We start from the raw sequence: 26,216 nt of genomic DNA, 5'->3' as shown, positions 1-26,216 counted from the left end.
TCTTCCGGTGCCGCGGCGCTGCTGATCCCGGATCTTTCAATCCGGAACTTGGCACCTATGGTCCGACCTAGCATAGCAGCTCCCCAAATCTGTGAAGAACGTGGGGCAAGCAGGAACACAGAGCATGAACACCTGCAGCAATTGACTTCCAGCAGTCCCGCCTGTTTCCTTATGTAATGGAGACTGCAACCCTGCTTAAGAAGGTGCAGGTAGGCCTGGTTGCCATGTTACCCTTCTCAACACAGACATGTAAATAGGGATGGGAGCAATAGACAGCACGACCTTACTATCTCATGGTAAAGAATTCCAAGTGTCATTCCATTGCAGTGGTACCTTGGGTTACAAACGCTTCAGGTTACAAACGCTTCAGGTTACAAACTCTGCTAACCCAGAAATAGTACCTCAGGTTAAGAACTTTGCTTCAGGATGAAAACAGAAATTGCATGGCGGCAGTGGGAGGCCCCATTAGCTAAAGTGGTGCTTCAGGTTAAGAACAGTTTCAGGTTAAGAACGGACCTCCGGAACGAATTAAGTTCTTAACCAGAGGTACCACTGTACTGTTCTGCCTGGTCAAAAACACATACAGTGGTACCTCTACTTACGAATTTAATGCGCTCCGAACGCAGATTCGTAAGTCGAAAAAAAATTGTAAGTCGAATCCCATAGGAATGCATTGGGAGAAAAAAATTCGTAAGTCGAAGCAACCCTATCTAAAAATTCGTAAGTAGAAAAAATCCTATCTAAACCGCATCCAAGATGGCAGACGGAGCTCCGTTCGTAAGTAGAAACATTTGTAAGTAGAGTTATTCGTAAGTAGAGGTGCCACTGTATTTAGAGGGGAAGCAAAAGGTACAGACATTCCAATGGCAATCTATCTAATCTAATGGATGATGACCATTTCAGTTTTTGAGCTGGAAGGCAGCTCATGAGGCGGGGGCTCTGTGTCTGTTGATTGCTCCACGGGCAGTTTCTGAGCAACTTGATGCTGAGATCACTGCCAGTACTTGGAAATTTCATTAAGAAATGATCCAAAATAAAGAGACCATTTCATAACAGCTATTAGTTTTTTTTTTTTTAGTTGCCTGCAGCTTGAGCCATTCTTCTTCTTCCAGAATTGATTGTGTGTGAAGGTTGTGAAAAATCCAGCAAGTTGCAAAGCAATGTCTAAACTTCTGTTCCTATGCAAACGATAAGCACTTTCCTATAAAGGTGGCCTAGTTGTAGTCACTTGAAGTAGTAGTCACTTGAAGAAGAGAACGAAAGAAATGAAAGATTCATAGCTAACATTTACACAGGCATCAACTCTCAGGTTTTATTGGCATGTAAGAGTTCAGTCACTATTTGAAATAATCATGTCTCCCTTCTTTTCCAGTTCTAGCAGTTCCCTTGAGATAAATTTGCAGCTGATCAAATATTGATTAGACCGCTGGTGTGTCCACTTTCAGCAATATCAAACAAGGGGTTTTTACACTTCCCCTTTAATATAACACTTATCTTTTAACTGTACCCATGCAGTTGGGCAGAGTTGCCGTCGTAGCGGGTGGGACGCTAATGGGCAGCAGGTGGGCTGATCCAGGCAGCCATCTTCATTAGCAGGGTTTGTAAAAACCAATTTTTGACCGAAACTGTGCATGGGTGGAGTGGTGCCGCCAAATTGCATTGCTAATTGTTTCCATAATGAGATCAGTGAGAGCTTTTATCTAAGATGTGTGAGATGTTAGTAACGTATTAGCAAGAGTGGATCTTCAGCATGTCTGTTCACATACACGGAGTGCAAGGAATGTTCATTTTGCCCTGTTTTAAAGGCATTGCAGGGACACAGCCTATTCTCTCACTTTGTTTTTGAGAAATTCATTATTTTTGTCCTATAGGTGCCTGTCTGGCTAAATCCAAAGGGCGCCCCACCTTTTTTTTTGCTCCAATTGGCTCCAGTGGGCTGCATGCCAAAGTGGGTAGGGCCCACATTTTTTTAATGAACATAATGAATTCTAAGTTGGCTTTTTTGCAAACTTTTTATAGCATTTTTAATAGACTGAATTGATTAAAAACATTAATGATTACTGAAAACCCAACTGACGTGCGTTCAGTTCAAATCTTAATTGAAAATTAATACGATACACTGCAGAGGAAAATGGGAGCTTTCCCCCCAATATGAATTGCAGTTAGAGGAGGGGCTGATTTTCATCAGGATCATGTGACAGGAAGACTTAAACATCCCCTCCCTGTGCAACCTGAGCCCAAGGAAAATAGCCCCCTCCAACAAACCATGCATAATTTAGGCAACATCTTGTTTGGCCTTTATGAATGTGCATCATTGTTATCAAAGTCAGATGTATGAAGAGACATACTTTGTGTTTAAAAAAAATGAAGGTGAGAGCATCGGGTTCTTCTAACTGAAGAACTATTAGGCTGCTTAGCAATCACATCTTAAAAACAGCCTGGACAGAACATGTTTTTAGGATTCAGGGCTAAATTCTGAGTGCCAGCAGCACTTGGAATCATAGAATCATAGAGTTGGAAGAGACCACAAGGGCCATCCAGTCCAACACCCTGCCAAGCAGGAAACACCATCAAAGCATTCTTGACATATGCCTGTCAAGCCTCTGCTTAAAGACCTCCAAAGAAGGACACTCCACCACACTCCTTGGTAGCAAATTCCACTGCCGAACAGCTCTTACTGTCTGGAAGTTCTTCCTAATGTTTAGGTGGAATCTTCTTTCTTGTAGTTTGAAACCATTGCTCCGTGTCCGCTTCTCTGGAGCAGCAGAAAACAACCTTTCTCCCTCCTCTATATGACATCCTTTTATATATTTGAACATGGCTATCATATCCCCCCTTAACCTTCTCTTCTCCAGGCTAAACATACCCGGCTCCCTAAGCCGTTCCTCATAAGGCATCGTTTCCAGGCCTTTGACCATTTTGGTTGCCCTCTTCCGGACACGTTCCAGCTTGTCAGTATCCTTCTTGAACTGTGGTGCCCAGAACTGGACACAGTACTCCAGTACTCCAGAGCAGAGTACAGTGGTACTATTACTTCCTTTGATCTAGATGCTATACTTACCTGAAATGATGTTGAGAGCAGTTTTAGAAATCCTCGTCAAGCATTTTTTTACAGGAGGATTGTCTTCATAAAGCCTGTTCATAAGCCCTATTGTCTTCGTAAGCCCTATTCATGCCTTCACTTGCATGTAGGGCATTTGCAGAGGTTGTGCATGTGAGTGGCATGCCTGGGCTGTATGGGTGTCCAGCTTGCATGGGCTCCCTCTGTGCAAGTTTGGAAAAAAACCTGAAATAGTGGGCTAATGCTGCCAATTTCTTCAAAAGTCCAATACAATACAAGCAGCACGCAAGGGCACATTTTCTTCAGTAGTTTCTCCTTCTGCTTTCTGTTGTGTTTAATACATTCACTGGTGGTATAAACCAGGTCTTATTAGTGTTCAGACCGAATTACTAATATACATCTAAACAAACAAATATCAAAGTCAGTACTTACAATTCGTATGAAACCACTTATCTTGGCTTAGGCCACAATGCTCATGTTCTTGTTTCAAAAGGTCCTCTCATGTGGTTTTGATATATTTACATATTCACCTGCATGTGGTCATAGAGTTGATTTTAAAAGTGAACTGCATGTGTTCACTTTTATTTCTTTTACTTGCAAACTGTAGGGGCACTTGCGTGTGCCCTTGCTTACTGCTTGTATTGTATTGCTTGTGTGAAGGCTTCCTTTCTCAGACCTCTGCACCGAACATGTGGAGGTCAGTGCAGTGCAGTAGGGTGCGATGTCAAGGGCCCAGGCGGATGTGTGGCCCTGCTCCGAATGCTCGCATTCGATTAAACACTGTGCTACCCAGTTCAAGTGGGACACCTTGATTGAAGGGGAGAAGAAATTGGCAGCTCTCAGCTCTTTCAAAACACCATATGCATTTTAATTTTAAGAACCTGCTAGCCTAACTATAGTTATTGCAAACATTCTTTTAATTATGAACTTCTCTTCTTTAATTTCTGGCTTGGATTTGTAATTTTTTAAAAAGAAAACATCCCTACCCCCCCCCAAGAGTTGCATCTGTTGATTCCTGCACAAGTCATTTTTTAAAAACAGTAAGGGCCATCAGGTATGCCTGTCAGAGTGCCAGTGAATTAAGTAGTTGTTTTATTGGATATTGCACAGAATTGTGAGATGAGAGGGAGCTTGGATCTTTTCTTTCTTTCAGTAACGTGGGCAGGCATTCGCCCAGCCAACTGGCAGCGTTCAGCTCTTTCCAGATGGCTGCCATGTTTAAGAGGACAGAACCCTTACAAATTTGGTGTTCCCCCCCCCCTCCTAGTGTTTTAAACATGCAATACAAGTGTCTGTTGCCTTAGCATGAGGGTAAAGTTAATCAGAATATTGCATATAGACCTTGCCTTACCAGCTGAATTTTAGGCAGCTTGCTCACTGTGTAGACAGCAGGCGGGTCAGGGTGTCTCATGGAAAATTGGGTAGGAACTGAGAGCATGAAAAGAGTCTTTGAAATAATCAGAGGTTAAACACTGTCACAGGGATGCTTGGAATACTCCTAGAGGTGATGGAACTTGCCGGTTCATCCCCCCCCCCCCAAAGTCGGGATCAGACAGAAGAAAGTAGTCTGGTATGGCAAAACCTTGCTATATTGTTTTAGAAACCTGCCCAAAACTCCTTTATTTCAGCAAGCCTACCCAGGCATATAATTTAGTTACCTAGATTTATTTTAACTGTTTTGTTGGTTTTATGATAATTATTTTATGCCTATATTTTTAAACAGTTTTGTGAACTTCACCTGCGTTTCATCTGCAATGTTATTTGTGCTGCTGTTGTTGTTTTTAAAATCATTTTTATTTGTACCCTCACCTCTTTAATTAAGCAGATTATAAATCTTCTAAATAAATAAATCTGTCTCATTAAGGCTGAAATCCTTAGGTACGCTTCCTTGGGAGTGGAACTTGTTCAACACAGTGGGAGTTACTTCTGAGTAATAATGCCTAGGATTGCTCTGTGAGTGAAAGGGGAGGAATTGAGTGTTGTGCTAAGATGATGATTCCATGAGGGCAGTAGCAGGCTCTCAGATTTCAGCAGCACCCTTTGCGATGCTAAAATTGGGCGCTCCCTCCCCCGCCTTTTGTGCCCCATTCCAAAGCATTTTTTTTTTTTGCACCTCTTGCAACATAGCACCCAGCAGACCCTGGTTAAGTTCTTCTAGAGTCTGCTGCTAAGCACCTTGGCATTGGTACTGTGGAGTTGCTCAGGATATCTGTCGCTAATGTTCTTTAACACCTATATGAAGCTGTTAGGAGCTTGTATTGACTCTTCTCTTCATCTCCTAATTCAGTTGCAGTGAGACCTCTTTGTATACATGTATAGCATGGGGAAAATGTGACAGAACTGTTAAGAAATTACCTTGCATCAAAGCAGAACAAATAAAGCTTATGGATGCTTAGCTGAGATTCCTTCATTGCAGGAGGTTGGACTACATGAATCTTAGGGTCCCTTCCAACCCTACAGTTCTATGATTCTGTGGCTTTGAATGACTGACAGTCATTGTTATTTAAGATGTGCCGGCATTTGGTTTGGATAGCTGTGTTGAGCGATGATAACTCAAGAGGAGATGGAAGTATTTGCTTTCGCTAATATTAGAAAATGGCGCAACTTTTCTCAATCTCCCAGGTGTTAACATCCAGTGCTAGCATTTCTGAAAACAATGAGGAATGTTCAAGGAGGTAGAATATGAGATTACCAGCTCTCCTGTGGGGAAGAAATGACAGGTCCTTTCCAAAACAAAGGGTGGGCTACAGAGCTTAAATATAGTCTGTCTATTTGTTTTATGCTGGAAGTTATGCTGGCAATTTTCAACTCTTCCCTTCCCACTCCCCCATATAACTCCCTTCCAGCTTTCACATCGCAATGTGTGAATATTTCAGAAATACAGAATGTTTGTTGGAAGCAGTTCCACTTCCAGTGTTGCAACAATTGTTTTTAATTTTACAAATTTGCTTTTCTATAGCGATGCTTCAGTTTCCTCTGATTCTAAATAATTAGAAACTATTTCTGTTTATTAACTTGAAAGAGGCATACAAGTCTTTCTCTGTTCCTTTTTCCTAAGTTCTCTCTTAGCATTATGTAGAGACAAACTATTCTTGAGTATTTTAGTCCTGGACCTTGTGTTCAGGGGTGTCTTCCAGGATGTAACAAAACTGTCTTTACACCCGCTTCCTTTCTCTTACCACCTGTAAAGCAGTGTGCTGATTAGAACTAAGTGGCAACAAGAAACTATTTCTTAGACTTTGGCACTGGAAGGAGGTTTTCAATTTCTGACTCATTTCTTAGCAGCAGGATGTTTGAGCGCTTTGAGAGATGACATAACAGGTTCCATCTGTATTTTATAAATCTTGGTTCCAAGAAGAAACAGGGATCCCACTCTGCAGGAAGGATATCCTATACATCTGTTCGTGCTAGAGCCTGGTATTGAACACATGTGTGTGCATATGTCTCCTGTTTTCTGTAAAGTACATAGTAGTCCTTGGAGGTGCTAAATATGTATCCAAGCATGTAATTTTAACCTACTTGGGAAGAAACAGCTGCAATTGCCTGGTGTGATGTTAAATTCAGAAATCCCATTTCTCCTCCCTACAGAGAAGAAGGGGTCTTTTGGCATAATAAGCATTTGCTGATTGAATGGGTGGGTCCCCCCCCATTTTTCCACTACTGGCATAAGCACTTAGTTATCAAGGAAGACATTAAGCAGAATCTTCTTCAAAATATTTCTCAATCTCTTTCTCGTGCTGATTGATGGAGGAGGAAGAGGCAAGACACTAGTATTGACTCTGATTAGGGTGCTTACTGTAGAGAACCACACTGGCGATGTACAGGTGCATGTTTGACTTGTGTGCAATTTTAGCATTCAGTTGCTGAAACAAGCCAGCTGCATTCACACGTCATGGTGAACCATTGTTACTCAAATGGACTCCTGCCTTGCTCTCCTCCTAGTGCACACAGGACCAACAAACTACAATTCTTGGCTTAGTGTTATATGTGAATTGGGGGTTGTGGTTTGTTTTGCTCCAAATAAACCATGATGTGAAGCCAAGGTTTGCTCTCAGCTTACCATTCATGGTTCCTTTGAGCAAAAACAAACAATCATCAGTTGATTCTATGCATGGGATCCTAGTTTGTTGCTCCTGTTCAAACTGTGGAATGGGCAAAGTGGAGGCAATTAGCTATGGTTTACTATGATGTGCAAACTGGTACAGTGTCTTTGAATGGAAAACAAAGTGCACAAACACACAACTTCCACACTCACAATGCTGCTTCAAGGAGTGGGGGAAGTTGCTTTTTATTACCATGGGTTTCTCATGCCAGACACATCTCATTTTGGTTTGTTTGTTGTTGTTGTTTTTTAAAAATAAAGTTACAAGCTTGCTGAAACAGAGGAATGCTGTGGATTTTGTGTATCTTGATTTCAGTAAGTCTTTGGACAGAGTCCTCCATTATACTGGTAAGAAGTGACCTTTCTTGACCGAAGTTTCCTGCCTGATGGGTTTGGATATGATCTGTGTTGTTTATCTTCATATATTTAATGTGTATGTGTTTGTAAACTAAAAAATGCATGGTTTTTTTGGGGGAGGGTGGGCTCTTTGCTTCCCAATCGCCCCACCCTCTTCTGCAGAAACTTTTATTTTACTGCTTTGCGAGTCTTTGACATTTTATTCCTTTAAAAAATTCACTAGTGACTATAATTAAACTAGGTACCACCTGTACGCTTCCATTTCTTCTTATGAGGAAGTGCCATTGGCCATAACAAAGCTACAACATACATAGCCATGAAAAATAAAAGGTCATATTAAAATAAAAGTAATTGCTTCAGTAATGTACATTCCGATCTCTGATTCAGATCGGCACCAGAACAGAGCATACAAATTCAGTGACATAGGTAACAATGCCTTATAATATGAATATAAAACAATGATATGGTCACCGTGCTGCTAATTTCCAAATAGTATCACCCGCTTTTAACATCACAACTTTATATAATTATTGGTTTTCTGCTGATTGGTCCAAACGTTTACTGGGGTGGAGAGATTTGTTCTGCACATTTGCTAAGATAAAACAGATGAATAAATAATGACCTAGTTTACGGTACAGTACACAACTTGTCAATTCCACATAGAGGATTTATTTGGTTTTTTTAAGAAAACAGTTGGATATCACCCTATAAATAATAGTCAGAGTACACTCATTGTAATCAGTAGACTTAAGCCACCAATAGGTTAACTCTGATTATGACAAATGTTGGCTATCACTCAACAGGTTATTTGCCTATTTGGTTCTGTAGTAAGGCACTCCTGTCTTGCACTGCCTCCTGCAGTTTGGTCAAACTCATGTTCGTAGCTTCGAGAACACTGTCCGACCATCTCGTCCTCTGTCGTCCCCTTCTCCTAGTGCCCTCCATCTTTCCCAACATCAGGGTCTTTTCCAAGGATTCTTCTCTTCTCATGAGGTGGCCAAAGTATTGGAGCCTCAGCTTCACGATCTGTCCTCCCAGTGAGCACTCAGAGCTGATTTCCTTCAGAATGGATAGGTTTGATCTTCTTGCAGTCCATGGGACTCTCAAGAGTCTCCTCCAGCACCATAATTCAAAAGCATCAATTGTTATGTATTATGCATTTAGTTTGACTGCAGTACTCATTCTGGCCACCATGGCTGCAGTTCTTACCCTGCCCACAGTGGCTGCAGTTCTCACTCAGGTCCACAACATGCAAATGAAGGATTGAGACTCCTGTTCACGGATTGGGTAACTAGGGGAAGTTTCTTACTGTTGCAAGTTACTGAGTACTATATAAGCCAGCCGGCTAAGCTATTGTGCAGTCCAGGACTCAGAGCTGAAATAAAGAGCTGGTTGTTTTAAGAGCTGTGTCTTCATCCGTCTTTCCCACGACTCAACAACTATAACCGTGAGTTGTCATGCTGGAGGACCTTGGCCACCCGGTACTTTTAATATAGATATAGAACATAAATTTAGATGACTTCTGTATTCTAGTAAGACACTTTGCTTCTCTAAGGGGCAGTTTCATAAACTGTGGCACGGTGGGGGTTCATTTCTTCAATCAAACAGTGCTTGAGGCTCTCTGTATGTCAGAGAAAGCAAAATATATAGCTTATTTGATGGGATGAACTTTTTTTCTTGAACCCAGAGAAATGCAGATCATATTAACCTACCTGGAGGTACACTGAGGAAGCACACAATTTTGCTTTTTTTCTTACAGTTCTGCTGAAGGATTATAGAACAAAGCTGTGTGTTGAATGGTGGAGCTCATTGAGAAGATGTCAGTGCACATCTGATGTTGTTTTAGAGATAGCTTTGAATCACTGCTGACAAATATCTATGCTCCGTTCATGCTGCACCTGCTTTTTTGTCGCCTTTTCCTTCTGTCACAAGACACGCCCTGACCCAGCTAAAATGCCCACATTCCTGCCGCTCAGATTTGCGACAGATAAATGCAGTCAAGAGCGCCACATAATCTGAGTCTGTATAAGACCGTAATCTTTTCAGGGAGTTCGCCACTGCTTGTCACCACTTCTTTTAATAAGCAGGCTGTCAAGCGACCTGCCGACGAAACCAGGATATTGATTCTCTCTGAGAAGCCTTGAAATTTTCCCCTCCCTGCCAATAGAGCAAGGTCCTCATGTTTTGCCCGTCTGTAAATTACTGCTGTGTAGTAAATGAATCAGCCAGGACTTCACAGACAAGGCAGAACTCTCAAATTTGACATTGTCTGTAAACGAAGCTTTCAAATGCTTCCTTGTAAGGCAAGAGAAATAGAGGATGCAGTAGATCATAAGGATACAGTAGATCACAAGGGTTCACTGTGGTGCTTTCACTGCTGAATACAGACTGTGTCCTTTCTGGGCAGACGCAGCAGCCAGCATGGTGTTGATGGCTGTCCAGAGGGTGACTTAGCGGTGGTTTTGGTCTTCTATTTGTATATCACTGAAAGTCAATACGTTATGCATGGAGCTCTATCATTCCCATAGAACAGGGATGGGGAACCTTGAGATGTTACAGCTCCCATAGACCCTGCCCACTTGCCATGATGGCTGGGTTTGACTGGAGTTGTGGCAATGCAACATTTGGAGGACCACAAATTCTCCAAACATTCCGTATAAGATGGGACACCTTGAATGCCCATTCCCAAGCAGTGCCTACCTAAAATGACCCTCTTCATCAGCCCTCCAGATGTTTTGGCCTACAACTCCCATGATCCCCAGTGGTCGGGGAAGATGGGAACTGTAGTCCAAAACATCTGGAGGGCCAAAGTTTGGGGATGCCTGCTCTAGGTGGACCTCCCTGGAGAGAGAATTCCATCCCTACGGAGCTACAAATGCAAAGGCCCCCACCCCAGGAGCCTCTCTCAGTGGAAGGGATGTGGAGCAGGGCCTCAGATGAAGATCTAAGGGTCATGTTTCTCACCCTAGTGATACTTGCAAGTGAATGAGTGGTCCTAAATCATATGCATTAAAGCATGATTTTACATGTAAAAATTACCAAGGAGCAAAAGGCATTAGGAATATTACCCAAATAGGTCATAAATTGTGTTCTTTATTATGCAGATTGTTGACCATATTGTGACTGAATTCTCTTGATGCTTCTGTGCTTGATTGCCATCTGTATTAATCTTGGTTTTTATCTTATTGCTTTTTAAATTCTGTTTTGCTCCTGCTTAATTCATGAACCAGCAGTGTGGTTGAACATAAAATATTTTTTGTTTGCTTATTGATTTGGTTGTGGCTGCTGGCTTTTTGCCCTTTTCTGTAATTAATTTCAACATTGTTGTGGCTTATGGATGAAACAAGTAAAGCAAACTGAAGCCATTATGCAGATTATGAATATTTAGCTCGTCAACAAAACAATGTGGACCTTCTTATGTTATGGGGAAATGGTTTCCTGCCTAGCAACTACTAAACCCTTGTGACTTGAAAGTTCTGGGAACTGAGTCTGAATGTCCAAACAGAAGCCAAACAGAAACAATTATTTTCACAATTTGTTCCCCAAGTGGGTATAAATTCTATAGCAGAAAGGGCAGATGGGTTGCATGAACAGACGTTTTAGATTACACTGCTGCATAATAAAATGGTTCCATTTTGTGGCAAGCAGATACGAGTTACAGTATCCAGTTAGTATGAATACTTCTTCAGAAAAGAAACTAATTTGAAAACTGAATGCTTGATTTAAATCAGGCATCCCCAAGCTGCGGCCCTCCAGATGTTTTGACCTACAACTCCCATGATCCCTAGCTAACAGGACCCAGTGGTCAGGGATGATGGGAATTGTAGTCCAAAACAGTCTGGGGATGCCTGATTTAAATCTAGTTTCCTTCGTGTTCTAAATGGATAATTTGTATCCATCCATCCTGATAACAATTCTTAGGTTGCTGTCATGAGTTGGTGGTCTGTTGGCTAGAAGTTAATGTCATTGTTGTAGAGTTCAGCTAGGGACATAAGAGAGGATCACATAATTACCCATAGGTAAATAAAATAATAGGTAAATTACCCCTGGACGGTTAAGTCCAGTCAACGGCGACAATGGGGTGCTGCGCTCATCTCGCTTCAGGCCAAGGGAGCCGGCGTTTGTCCACAGAGAGCTTTCCAGGTCACGTGGCCAGCATGACTAAACTGCTTCTGGCACAACGGGACACCATGATAGAAGCCAGAGCACACAGAAGCACCATTTACCTTCCCGCCACAGCAGTACCTATTTATCTACTTGCACTGGTATGCTTCCAAACTGCTAGGTTGGCAGAAGCTGGGACAGAGCAACGGGAGCTCACCCTGTCGTGCGGATTCGAACTGCCAACCTTCCGATCAGCAAGCCCAAGAGGCTCAGTGGTTTAGACCACAGAGCCAACCACGTCCAGTAATTATCCCTGGTCTAATACTGTAGCCATGAAGGCCTGATCTGAGGCAGTAAGATCTGAGCAAGTGAAGCCTGACCTGACAAAAGACCCCCATTGCGCTGATGGGAATCCTTTTGCTAACTTCCACAAGTGTGCTAGGTTAGTTGAATAAGGGCCTAAATAAAGACTGTATTGTGGAGAGCGAGAGCGAGGGAGAATCTTGGGCCATCAGAGCCTACCTGGGTCAAGCTCGGAACTGTCCAATGTACTGTTTCTGTGGTGCTGGACAGCTCCCTGTGAAGCAGCAGGCAGAGTAGCTGTTTCCATAGCCCTGGAGTCTATCTGTCTTCAGCACCTTCCATGCCAGGGATAGCCAATCTTCTGCCCTCCAGATTTTGTTGGATTCCAACTCCCAAGAACCCCAGCCAACATGTCTGGGGATCACGGATGATGGGAGTTGTATCCAGCAGTATTTGGAGGGTACCACTTTTGGCACCCTGCCCCATGTTATTTGAAAGGACGACAGGATGTTAGGCTGCTTCTCTACAGATGCTTCTGGTTGGCTTTGCTCTCTTGCTGCCATTCCACATTCCTTACATCGAGCACACTCTTATTTTTCAGTCTCCTGTCTGCAGACTTTTATTCCCACATGTCCTAATGATGCCCTGGCTGCTGTGAATATATTTGACAAACATGGGCTACGCTTCCTCCTGTGGAGAAAAGCTTGAGATATAAAGGGTCACAGTGACAAACAGAATACTTAGACAACTGGAGGTGTGACAGCTCTATTAGGCTGCAGGGAGGCCCTCTCTTGGGATGCAGGCAGTACCTTGCTGTGCGGCAAGCACATAGGCAGACATGCTATGCAGAACAATCTGTCGGTGAAAGGCAGATCTACGTCAGCTACTCTGCTTCTGTAAGTGGATGACAAGGGTCATGCTTTGCAGATGGTGTTTATACTGGATGAGAGCACTGAGCATAAGTCTTACAACTGTTCTTGGGAATGCTGTGATGGTGGCTTCCTACAGTGGCACCAAAATATTTCCTTTCGTTTAGCATTCACTCTTCTTGATTTTGTGTGGCTGTGCACATCATGGGATAGCCTTTGCTACAATATTGGTGTCATGACACGGTCTGGGACATTGCAGCTGTTGAGTAGCCCACCTCTTCCCCTCAAGAAAGAAGAAGAGAGCAATGTCTGAGACTAGATTACAATAAGTTTATCTTTCCTGGAGAGGGAAATGGATCCCACTACCACTAAAGTGGCCTGTGATCATGTTCTGGTAAACTTAACAGCACAACCAAGAGCATTTTTATTCAGAAGTAAGTCTCACTGAGTTGGATGTGACTGTGTCCTGGCAAACTTCAGCTGCAACTGACTGTGGATGTGTAGTTTATTCTGTGATCACATGAGGTTAGATTCTGCTGCTTCAAATAGGATGCCCCCTGCACTCTCGTCCTCAAAATCTCCTCCAAAGGGCTGGGGGACCCACTAGAACAGATTTTTTTTAAAAAAATTATTTGGCAGAGGGAGTGGGAGCATGGGTGTACCCAGCGTGGGGCAGGAGGGGGCAGCTGCCCCCCCAGAAGCAGGGCCGGCTCATGAGAGCGGCGCTGCCGGCGGGGCTGGTGGGCAGAGGCGAAGCAAAACCCGGTGGAGCGTGAGTTCGGCGTTCCTGCCCACCGTGCTGCGCCCTCCCTCCAGCTCCCCATCGCGCCCTCCGGCAAGGCCAAGCACGGCTCAGAAGCACTCTCCTTTTTTCTTTTCCCTTCCTCTGAATGCAGGATCCCGCTGCCGCCGATCCTGCTGCTGAACTGCGTTCAGAGGAGGGGAAAAGAAAAAAAGGAGAGTGCTTCTGGGCATGCGGGGCACGTTAAAGGCCACCACATTAGTGCCGCTTGGCGGAGCGGGCGCTAAGAAGCTTGCCCTCTTGTGCGCTGTTCCCTGGGAGCAAGTCCCGTTGAACTCAGCAGCTCCTGCTGCTGTCGCCGCCGGCCCCCTCACCCGGCAGCCATCGCGCTCTGGCTCCTCCCCTGCCCCACCGTGCGTGCTTCCTTCCCTCCCGTGCCTTGGCCCCACTCCTTGCCCCCCCTAGTTTTGATCCTGGGTACGCCCCTGAGTGGGAGGGAGGAGAGGAAGGAGAAAGCCCTATTACATGAGCAGAACTCTGCACTTTGTTGGATGCAACACATAGTCATTAATTAATACTGTTGAAAAGTGACATGGTCAGAGTTGAAAACCATGGTGGTCACTATGTATTACCATATGATTAATTGCCACTTTGCATCCCTTGTAGTCTTAACCAGAGCTTTCCAAACTTTTCATGTTGGTGTGGTGACACACTTTTTTAGACATGCATCCTTTCGTGACACAGTGATTCAGTTTTACTAGCAAAGCGGGGGTTACACTCACCCCTTTACAGCATGGGAGGAGAGTGGGGGCGTTCTCGTGTCACACCTACACACTGCAGTGGACCCAACAACGTGTCACGACACTCAGTTTGGAAAGCTCTGGTCTAAAGCATGATTGACTAACTTGCGCCGAACCCTTCACAAGGCCATATTCCCTTTTTTTGCACCGATGAATCCTTTTAAGCTGTTCCCACTTCTCTCTCAAAGCTATCATTCTGAACGGCAGGTTTAAAAGAGACCTTGCCTTTTCTCTATTGGCGTCACGTGCTCGTTTGCAGAAGCATTTTTAATATGCTACACTTTCTTAATGGCCACCAAGTTAAGTGCAACATGACAGTTTAGCATTAAGCTGCATGGGAAGCAATTGACATTAATTCAGAACCTCCTTCAAATGCCTTTTGGCACTTGCTGGTCTGCTAGGAAATTAAGCTGGGTGGGCGGAAAAAGAGTGTAAAATGCATCTAAAATGTCAAATCTTCATTGCGGCCTGAGCACAGCTGTTGCCTATGTAAAGTTCAGGAACAGTTACCTCCATCATTTTATTTCTCGGCTTTCCCTAACATTTAGTGGGTAAATGGAAAGAATTTCTTTATCGCAATTCAGAATGCTGCATGTTTTTTCCCTTTTTATTGTCCTAATTTACATTTGCGTTACTTCTGCTGGCTGCTAAATCAGACGGACCTTTTCAACAAATGCTGTGCCTGAGAGGAGTCCTAGCAAAATATCAGAAAAATGTTAGCAAACGGTCATTCCATCCCCTTGTTGCAACAAAGGTTAACTACCTCTCAGTAGCTTTCTCTTCTGTTCCCTTTCCATTATCCCACTTTTAGATTGTAAAGTCCTTGGGGCAGGGCCTGTTTCTTATGTGCATGCTGCAAAATGCCATGCATGCTGATATTTATTCCTATAAAGCGATCCACATTATCCCAAAGTAATGCCTCATTTATCATGTATCCATGTATGGTTGGTGAATTCCTCTTGCTGGGATACAGGCCTTCCCTTGGATAGAATCTATAAAAAAATAAATCTGTGTTAATCTACAGGCAGGCAGGCAGGCAGGCAGGCACGCACACACACACACTGTATGGGTGAAGATCTGCTTGGGAGATGAATTAAGTTCCATGCACATTCACCTTCTGTTTTATAATCCATAATAACCCTCCCATTTATCCTGCAGTAGCATTATGCCGGCAGCAGTAGGTCGACCTGAAAGAAGTTGCTGTTCATTTAATAGCTGCATGGCAAAGAACTATTCAGAAGGAGCTGCGTGCTTCATTACAGTGTGGTGACAGTCGAGCCCAACCTCTTCGCCCTCCAGCTTTGCTCTACAGCTCATGCTGCTCCCAAAAGCAGGTGAAAAGAGTGGATCGCTGGACCCGCGCAGCACAGCGATGGAAGAAGCTGAACCTGCCCCAATTTCTCCCTGCTACAAACTGTATAAATACATAATGGTTCTTATGCATCAGAAGTTTTCTACCCTAAGGTAGAAGGGACACAGTTGTTCTTGTGTGCGTGGAATTTGATTCAGTTACATGCTGTGCCACAGACTCTTCTGCAACTTCATGCTACTCCCAGCTCCTTAGCCTTTACAATCCTGCTTTACTTCAGTTAGTTAGATTTTTTTGCGGGGAGGTGTGCTAAGTATGCAGGTTGTGGCCTGTGAGCCCCAAGTTTTATCCACTCAGAACCTCTAATAGTAGCAGATTATATTGTTTCTCTTCTTCTTGCTCTAGATAAAGGTGAAAATGGGGAACCTTATCAGAGGAAGAAAGGTACTGGAGCTCCTCAGCCAGATGTTCCTGCTCCATCCCAAAATCTCAGAGACAGCACTTCGGTGGCAGCAAGCAACAGCTGGAGGCGGATCATGCTGCTCATCTTAGCAATAACAATACACAATATTCCAGGTAAGCACCAAACTCTCTCTTAGTGCCAATGTCTCACTCTTGAAGATCCTATTTGTTCAGGAGGTGGATCTAATCTGAGTTGCTAAGTGTGCATAGAGTTTTCAGTGTGACATGCATTCTTTTTATTTCTGTTTCACTGTTTAAACAGACTGTTTTGTGTTGTCCTTCTAAGAACCAGACAACCTGGAGAAAATGACTTTAGGAATTTAGGAACCTTCTTTTCTTTTCACGATTTCCCCTATGCATCCTCTCATCTGAACTCACAATCCTTTAAAATAATACAGCTTTTGTTATCTGCTTCGGTGGCATCAGAGTGAAATTTTAAGTGCCTTTTTGGATTTGTTCAACAGTTAGCAAATGTGTGCATCCCCACCACACCCCCACTTGGAAGCCAAGAAACAAATTATTGCTACTACGGTAAATCTACCTAAATCTTTAGGAAACGACAAAATTTGCAATTTATTTCAGCAGATTTTATGCTTAATCTTTCTAATTTTATTTTAAATCCTGTATCTTGAGTATTGAAGAGTTTAAAAGAAAATTATGAAGAGTACACACTCCAAGTGCAATTGTCCCATATTCTTAATTGTTTTAGGAATTTTTGGAGGAATAAATGCCTTAGGTCTGACTTCATGAAACTCAGGATAATATGGGAATGGGCAACACATCTCTTTTAAGAAAAGCCGATGACACTTTACCTTTTATGTTCCATTCGAATAGATGGAGATATTTTAGATGTTAAAGTTTTCCCTCTCCGAAATGCCCATTGACACATGGGAAGCAGTTGGAATTTTCTGATTGGCAGAGTCTAAAGCAGTGTTTCCCAAATTTGGGTCTCTAGCTGTTTTTGGACTACAGTTCCCATCATCCCTGACCACATGCCCTGCTAGCTAGGGATGATGGGAGTTGTAGTCCAGCTGGAGACCCAAGTTTGGGAAACACTGGTGTAAAGCATTGTGCTGCTGCTGTTCATTGGAGAGAGAGAGAGAGAGAGAGAGAGAGAGAGAGAGAGAGAGAGAGAGAAGAGAGAGAGGCTTGAGCTAAGGAATGAGGAGCAGGTTGTGCTGAGATGCTCTGTGAATTTTTCCTAGCAGCGTTGGAAATATAGAATGGAACGCTGGAATGGTGAATGAGGATTTTTGGGCTCAGTCAGTTTCCGCCTCTTTGCTGAAGTTTTTGGCCGTGCACTGAATCCTTTGAGATCAGGTGTTTTTAACTTGTGGAAATGCCTTAAAGCAGAAGGATGTTGGTATATGGTGGCTGAAGCTATAATTTTATATATATATATTTTCAGATCCTGGTAACAACTAACCTACTGCTATGCTTGTTAAATTATGTGAAGCACAGCATACCAAAAGAAATACCAGACACAGGTGTTGCATATACGTACCTTTGCATGGAGGTGGCGCTGTGGTCTAAACCACTGAGCTTCTTGGGCTTGCCAATCGGAAGGTCAGCGGTTCGAATCCCCGTGACAGGGTGAGCTCCCGTTGCTCAGTCCCAGCTCCTGCCAACCTAGCAGTTTGAAAGCACGCCAAAAGTGCAAGTAGATAAATAGGTACCGCTCCGGGTGGGAAGGTAAATGGCGTTTCCGTGCGCTGCTCTGGTTCACCAGAAGCGGCTTTGTCATACTGGCCACATGACCTGGAAAAACTGTCTGCGGACAAACGCCGGCTCCCTCGGCCTGTAAAGCGAGATGAGCGCTGCAAACCCAGAGTTGTCTGCGACTGGACTTAACTGTCAGGGGTCCTTTACCTTAACCTTTTTAATGCAAGAAGTGCAAAAAATAAATTAATTAAAATGGAATGAATAAGGAAATTATGGGAACACTTGCTGGTAATTAAATTAAGAGCAAAGTTTAAAGGACATGATGTGTACTGTATAAAGAATTCAGTAAGTGGAGCTAGGAATGGTTTGGATTTGCATAGATTTTATGCTCTTGCGATTGGTGTAAATTATATGATGTAGGTGGGATATGATAAAGTAGGAACGATATGAGTTTGGTTGCCAGTGAAAGCAATAGATTCACTAAGCATAGTAATAATATTAGACTTGGCCTTCCATGTGATATGATAAGGACCAGATGGAACTCCTATCTTCAATGGATAACAACTACTGGACCAGAAGACATTCAGTGGAAATTAAAGACATTGTGCCCGTGGCTGAGGACAACTGTTTGAACCCTTCCAATGGATTATGGGTGGGGGAGGGGGTGGGAAGGGAAAGGAAAAATGGTACGGGAAATTAAAAATTGTAAGGAGAGAATATGATGTATGTAAAAATTCTCGTACTTAAATAAAAATCTTTTTTTTTAAAAAAAGGATAGTAATAATATATTGCACTTAGTATTTATGAAGGATAATGACACCTCTGATTAAGTCGTTTTAGGATTCTCTCTTTTTGTATCATTTTCTCTTGTACTTTTCTTTACATCTTGATAATAATAAGAATCTTTTTAAATATTATTTCATGTTCTTCGGTAACAAAAACCAATTAAAAGGAAAAGGAAAAAAATATTTTTAAAGCCCTGTGGAAGGCAATCTGGACACAGTACTTCCCGGGGTGTCATTTGCAAAGTGAAGCCAGCAAGGCAACCTTTGAGACAAGGAGAGCCCAAAGACAAGAAAGACAGAGAAGTTCTGCCATCAGACAAACACCAGGAGAGTGTCAATAATCTGTCTAGCAAGTCCTGGTTCTCAGATTCCAGATTCCAGATTCCAGAAAGCCCATTAATAATATTAAGCTGTTCTGTGAACCAGCAAGCAGAAGACTGCTTTATCCAGCTTTCTGCCTGAGGCCAGCAAAGACTTGATAGCAAAGTTCAAGCACCTGCCTGATGCTGCCAATTCCGACATATAAATCTAGGTGAGCCTAAAGAACAGACGGCTCAGATCATGGGTAGGCAAACTAAGGCCCGGGGGCTGGATCCGGTCCAGTCGCCTTCTAAATCCGGCCCACGAACAGTCCAGGAATCAGCGTGTTTTTACATGAGTAGAATGTGTCCTTTTATTTAAAAAGCATCTCTGGGTTATTTGTGGGGCCTGGCTGGTGTTTTTACATGAGTAGAATGTGTGCTTTTATTTAAAAAGCATCTCTGGGTTATTTGTGGGGCCTGGCTGGTGTTTTTACATGAGTAGAATGTGTGCTTTTATTTAAAAAAGCATCTCTGGGTTATTTGTGGGGCCTGGCTGGTGTTTTTACATGAGTAGAATGTGTGCTTTTATTTAAAATGCATCTCTGGGTTATTTGTGGGGCATAGGAATTCGTTCATTCCCCCATCTCCAAAATATAGTCCGGCTCCCCACAAGGTCTGAGGGACAGTGGACCGGCCCCCTGCTGAAAAAGTTTGCTGACCCCTGGCTCAGATTCTCGGGCGGAGGGGGGCGTTTCCCACAGACTTTCCAAATCCTTTCAAATGATTATGGCCAGGTTGCAATTTCTCAACTTTTTCTTTTCTTTTTTTCTTTTTTTCGTATGTGTGCATGTGCACACATTGTGTTGTAGCTACTAACCTTGATGGCTAAGGTGTAGATCAGCTGCGGCAGCTCAGTTGGTAGAGCATGAGACTTTTAATCTCAGGTCATGGGTTTGAGCCCCACGTCGGGCAAAAGATTCCTGCACTGCAGGGGGTTGGACTAGATGACCCTTGTGGTCCCTTCCAACTCCCATGATTCTATGAATGCCAGCTGCTGGGAATCACAAATGGGGACATTGCTGTTGCGTTTACGGTCCTGCTGGCAAGCCTCTTATGGGCATCTGGTCATAGCTGCCAAGTTTTCCCTTTTCTCGCGAGGAAGCCTATTCAGCATAAGGGAAAATCCCTTTTAAAAAGGGATAACTTGGCAGCTATGCATCTGGTGGACCACTGTGAGAACAGGAGGGAGATGTTCACTTACTCTAGCTTTCTTAGCCTAGAAGTGGGGAGAAGATGTTCCTGCTGAATTTATGCCTTGTAACACTGCAACAAAGGGCAGAAAGTGTTAATCCGTACTGATGATGAAAAGGATTGTTTGTGCAGTCTTCTATTGCGGAGGCATCGTTCGCTGTTTGAAGCTCAGGAACAGCATGAGTGCTGAAATCAGGGAGCAGCTAGATCTAAAAAGGTGCATCTTGGCTTCCAACTGCTAAAGGTCATGTGTTGGGAGCTGGATTTCACCCCTCCTCCATAACTGTCAAGAATCATGGCTTCAAATGGTGATTGAGGCAGGGAGTGGATATACCTTAGTGACTTGGTGTCCTGCTGCTCTGTCAGCTGGGCAGCAGTGAATTATTTTTATTGTCTCTCAATTCAAAGCAAAAAAAAAGGAAAGGTCTTTTGTAAAAGACAGAAACAAAGTGCTTCTTCCCCACTTCCCCTGGCAGTAGGTTAATGGGACAATAGTCTCACTGTTGCTGGAGAGAAATCTTGAAAGAACCTGCCTAACCTTTTTATGTTCCTATACAGCACAAAGCTGCCTTCAGACAATTATAGAGGCCCTAGAAATGATCTCCTGCTCCTTAAAGGTCATGGCATTAATGTGTTTCTTCTTCTCTGTAAAGTTGCTAGCGGTGTGAGAGAATCGTTGTCAGAATTTATATTTCAGGTCAGCTAGTGGACAGTGTGTTTGTCTTGCAACCCACAGTCCACAGAGTAAACTGTTTTGTTCTCTGCTCAGCCTACTGGAAGGCTTAGCACTCTTTAAGATAGGCAGGTGGCCTTTACTAATCAAACTTGGACGTCATCAAAAAGGCCACAAAGTCCCACACCTTTGCACAAGAGAGAGAGGAAACGCTTGAACCTTCAACACGTTGATAGAGTTGGAGCCACGGAACTAGTCTGCAGGGCAAACAGTTGCAAGAGCTCATACGCAACCAAGCCGAACCAAAAACTGCAAGCCCCAAAACGTCACTATGCACAAATGATAGATTTAGTGATAGGACTGTCTTGATTGTAGAACTTTGTGCCTTGTATTGCAGGGTAAGGGTAGACAAGAATGGCACGGAGTTGACTGCAAGCTATGCACTGTGGGGAGTCTGGAGACAACTGCTTAAGTGGGGTGGCGGGTGGGGAACAATATCGTGTGAACAAAGCGCAGTGCACTGCACACTAGTTTTTTTCTGACTTGCTGGGGGGTGATGTAGATAAGGAAGGAGAAAGGAAACCTTTCGGAGAGCAGGATTCTATAGAACAAAGCTCTCCCCCTGTCCCCAAATATATTGTATTTATCCTTGTGATCTCCACCATGGAGGTTACACCAACATACGGTATATTCTCTGAGGTGCAACATATACCACCAAGTGCCTTGCCTCTCAACCTGATCCTTCTACCACCCCACAGCTAATTTCCTTGCAAATGTAGGCAGCCGTTCTGGGGTGCTGCAACTTTCTCATTAGAGCCAGGTCTGAAAGGCTTGTAATAAATTGGAAATGACATGCCGTTTCTGTTAGTTGAGCACCAGGTGAGCTCCAGCGACAGGCAACTGGCCAAGTCTGCCTCTTGGATAACGAACCCAGGTTCAGTCAGATGCATCAAGCCTCTCTTTGCCAGGCTTCTGCTCTTGTAGGTGTGCTCTTGAGGCTTTTGACTCTTTTAATAACCCTGCGCCAATTGTTTCAGGAGCAAATGTGAATGTTTGTGTTGGATGTTATTCTTCTAGTGCTTTTGAAAAGTCTAAAATCAGCTCCAATTGGCTTAAACCTGCAGTAAACCTGGATCTGCTTTGACTTACCTTTGTGCTTCAGGAATATATTTGCCCCTTGATAGATACACAAAAGAGGTGCTTGGCTGTTGTTGGGCACTACCATGGGATCAGTGGTTAAGAACTATTTAGGCAACTGATCTGTGGTTTTTCAAGGGGCTAATGCTTTCAAACACCTTGAAGCCAAATCAGTGCCATGCTTATTGTCAGAACCACATTTTTGCCCTTCTTCCCCCCCCGTTCCCCCCCTGCCGAAGGGACGTAGGTAGGACGCAGGTGGCGCCGCTGTGGGTTAAACCACAGAGCCTAGGGCTTGCTGATCAGAAGGTCGGTGGTTCGAATCCCTGCGACGGGGTGAGCTCCCGTTGCTCAGTCCCAGCTCCTGCCAACCTAGCAGTTCGAAAGCACGTCAAAGTGCAAGTAGATAAATAGGTTCCACTCCAAGCAGGAAGGTAAACGGCATTTCCGTGCGCTGCTCCGGTTCGCCAGCAGTGGCTTTGTCATGCTGGCCACATGACCTGGAAGCTGTACGCCGGCTCCCTCGGCCAATAATGTGAGATGAGCGCTGCAACCCCAGAGTCAGTCACGACTGGACCTAATGGTCAGGGATCCCTTTACCTTTACCTAATGCTTTCAAACACCTTGAAGCCAAATCAGTGCCATGCTTATTGTTAGAACCACATTTTTGCCCTTCTCTCCCCCCCCCCCCGTTCCTCCCCTGCCAAAGCAGCCTGTTCTCTCTAATCCCTATACATTTTTGTAACTAAGTCAAAGTATGTCCTTAACGTGATCACATCTTCTTCCCTTGCCTACCCATACCTCCATTTCTTCCCTTCCTCTGTTGTTTCCCTCTTTTAGATGGTGAGCCCCTTGGAGCAGGGAGCTGGCATATCGTGTTTATGAAGGATAGGAAGAATTTGGGCTTCGAAGAAAAGAAATCAAAATTTCAAATTGAACTTTTGGGAAATAATCAAAAAACGTTGTCTAAAATGTATAACCTACTGCTAGATTGGCACACAATGGATGAGGCAGTGAAGGAATCAATGATAAAATGGGCAATTGACATTGGGCACAATATAGAAATGGAGGCATGGGGAAAACTGTGGCAGGAAAATTTAAAATTTACCGCTAGTACAGCCTTAAAGGAAAACGTTATGAAGATGACTTATCGCTGGTACCTGACCCCGGTGAAACTAGCCAAAATGTATAGATTACAAAATAAGGCTTATTGGAAATGCAAAATAGCCAACGGAGAATTTTTTCATATGTGGTGGGGGTGTCCTAAGATAAAAAACTTTTGGGAAGCGGTCTATAATGAACTCAAAAAGATACTTAGGTACACCTTCAAGAACAAAACTTGAAGCCTTTTTATTGGGGCTGTTAGATAATGAAATTAAAAAAACTGACCAGCGATTTTTCTTGTATGCCACAGTGGCCGCGAGGCTACTAATCGCCCAAAAATGGAAGTTACAAGAGGTACCTCAGATTACGGAATGGCAAACGAAGCTATTAGACTTGATGGAAATGGCTAAGCTAACCTATAGAATAAGGGATCAGGGTGACGTGAAATTCCATAGAGAATGGAGTAAGTTTGTAGACTATGCAAGAAAGAACTATAATGGAATGAAAACGTTGGCGGTAATGAGTTAAATTCTTCATTGTTGATTATCGAGAATAATTGAAATACACGAGAAGAGAGAACCAATATACCTGCGGGTGGGGTGGAGGGAAGTCCGAGCTGGAGACAGCTATGTATTGTTTGGACTAATATGTAATGTATAAGTTGCTGAAAATGGAAAATCAATAAAAATTTACTGGTTAAAAAAAAAAGGGAGCTGGCATATCGGGTAGGAAAAGCTTTGGCCCTACAGGTGCCGCTGAACTACAACTCCCATAAATCCTAGGAAGCATGGCCAGTAGACAGAGCTGATGGGAGTTGTAGGCCAGCAACATCCAAAGGGTCAAAGCTTCCTCACATTTGCTATATATAAATGCTGTTATATTAGGTAAGCAAGCAAACAAACAAACAAGTACATTATCCATCTGCTTCTCATTTCATGTTGATAAAAGAACTTCTAGACCAGGTATCCCCAAACTTTGGCTCTCCAGATGTTTTGGACCACAATTCCCATCTTCCCCAACCACTGGTCCTGCTAGCTAGGGATCATGGGAGTTGTAGGCCAAAACATCTGGAGGGCCGCAGTTTGGGGATGCCTGTTCTAGACCAGTAGTATTCAACCTTTTCTGATGACCTGCCTTTAATCCAAACATGCCTGTGTGGACCCATTTCTTCATTAATTTCTTACCATATATTGGTATGGTGCTGCTGCTACTGCTGCTGCTGCAACAACCCATCTTAGATCAGGCTGTGACCTGATATTGGCTCCTGATATACCAGTTGAAGACCAGTGTTCTAGACCAGCATTCTTCTTGCTAAGCTAGTTATCTACTTGCAAGGAATTCTTTTTCTTCTTCTTTTAAATGAAGTATCTTTAAAAAGAGTAAGACCAAAGTGGCACCGACCTTTCTGTCACCTCGCTACTTTGCAGTCCCATTTCCAACATATACTATGCCACAATACAAACTTGGAACTGTTTCTCTCTCTCTCTCTCTCTCTCTCTCTCTCTCTCTCTCTCTCTCTCTCTCTCTCTCTCTCTCTCTCACACACACACACACACACACACACACACACACAAAACACACACAAAACACATACAAGCTGCTTCCCTGTAATGTGATCTGAAATCTCCACATTGTACATGTGAGCAATGAACTCTATTGTGGCACTTTCACATACAAATATCGCAGGAATTACAACAAATGTAGTGTTTCATACATTAACGTTTCCATGGAAATATGTTAAAACACTTATTACTTCTGCAATGCGCTCTAGGTGGGGCTACCCTTGAAGGTGACCCGGAAACTGCAATTAATCCAAAATGCGGCAGCCAGACTGGTGACTGGGAGCAGCCGCCGGGACCACATAACACCCGTCCTGGGAGATCTACATTGGCTCCCAGTACGTTTCCGAGCACAATTCAAAGTGTTGGTGCTGACCTTTAAAGCCCTAAACAGCCTCAGTCCAGTATACCTGAAGGAGCGTCTCCACCCCCATCGTTCTGTCCGGACACTGAGGTCCAGCACCGAGGGCCTTCTGGTGGTTCCCTCATTGCGAGAAGTGAGGTTACAGGGAACCAGGCAGAGGGCCTTCTCGATAGTGGCACCCGCCCTGTGGAACGCCCTCCCATCAGACGTCAGAGAGATAAACAACTACCTGACATTTAGAAAATACCTAAAGGCAGCCCTGTTTAGGGAAGTTTTTAATCTGTGATATTTTAATGTATTTTAATGTGTGTTGGAAGCCGCCCAGAGTGGCGTGGGGGGGGCAGATGGGCGGGGTATAAATAAATTATTATTATTATTATTATTATTATTATTATTATTATTGGATAAGATGGGGGGAGCTTTAGTAGACTGTAAGCATTTGAGAACACAGGGAATCCTTACTTTTTTAAAAACTGGTATCAGATGCAAAATAACGCTTGTACAAATGGGGGCATTGGTGATTCCATCCTTCCTTCCACAGTTAATGCCTGAGGCGTAGGTACTTTCTGCTTCATGTAGCAGTTTTGTAACTTCTGGCAAAGAATCCTCTTTTCATTTCTGATAACACTGCTTGTAGTTAGATAACATGTGGGAAAGATAATGGAGAGGGGCACAATCCACTTTACATGCCTGCTTCATGTTTAGGCTACTGGCTTCAGGAGTCGGAGCAAAAGCCTGTTCGTTTGCTCTGAGCCAGGAACTAATAATGAAGGGAATAAATTGATATAGACGGGAGCTGCCAAATGGTGGAGTATGACTTGCTAATTCATATTCTTAGATGCCATTTTTTTCCCACGGAACATTAATTATGCATTTAATCAGAGCCTGTTTATTCTGGTCCATCTTTGCTTGTTGGGTGGTTGTTATGGCGAGAAATCGAAATGAATTAAAATATTACGGATCTACTGCAAACAACAATTAGCAAGGTGTAAATGAAAAGTCTAAATACCATTCTGCTCTTCTTTTAAAAATCTGACTGAAAGATAGGAAGAGGGAATTTGCACATAGCTTTTTGGTTTCTCTTAGCAATATGCTGCCTTGTAGTGTTAGTACTTCCAGGACCAAGATGAATAACAGCGGTGATAACGGACATCCTTGCCTAGTTCCTTTTTGTATTTTACATTCCTTTGTTATCACCTGATTTACAATTAATTTCACATTCTGTTCTGAATATATTGCCTGTATTCCTTTTAAAAATTTATCTCCACAG

General features: G+C 43.4%; 1 protein-coding gene across 7 annotated transcripts in view; it reads left to right on the top strand.

Moving 5' to 3' along the window:
• Window positions 1-26,216, top strand: part of SLC39A11 (solute carrier family 39 member 11) — a 265,410-nt gene that overhangs the window by 134,634 nt on the left and 104,560 nt on the right. For 4 of the 7 annotated variants that reach the window (XM_088661434.1, XM_035104080.3, XM_035104081.3 and 1 more), the window contains one exon: window positions 16,053-16,223. In XM_088661434.1, coding sequence (XP_088517560.1) covers window positions 16,053-16,223 — 171 coding nt within the window. Of the gene's footprint in view, window positions 1-16,052; window positions 16,224-22,759; window positions 24,511-26,216 lie in introns of those variants that run through there. The other 3 variants (XM_088661436.1, XM_088661432.1, XM_088661433.1) reach the window with 3 other exon arrangements.

Source organism: Zootoca vivipara, chromosome 2 (assembly GCF_965207765.1).
Source record: "Zootoca vivipara chromosome 2, rZooViv2.hap1.1, whole genome shotgun sequence".
NCBI lineage: Eukaryota > Metazoa > Chordata > Lepidosauria > Squamata > Lacertidae > Zootoca > Zootoca vivipara.
The sequence above is the reverse complement of the archived record's forward strand: the minus strand, read 5'-3'. Positions and strand labels throughout refer to the sequence as shown.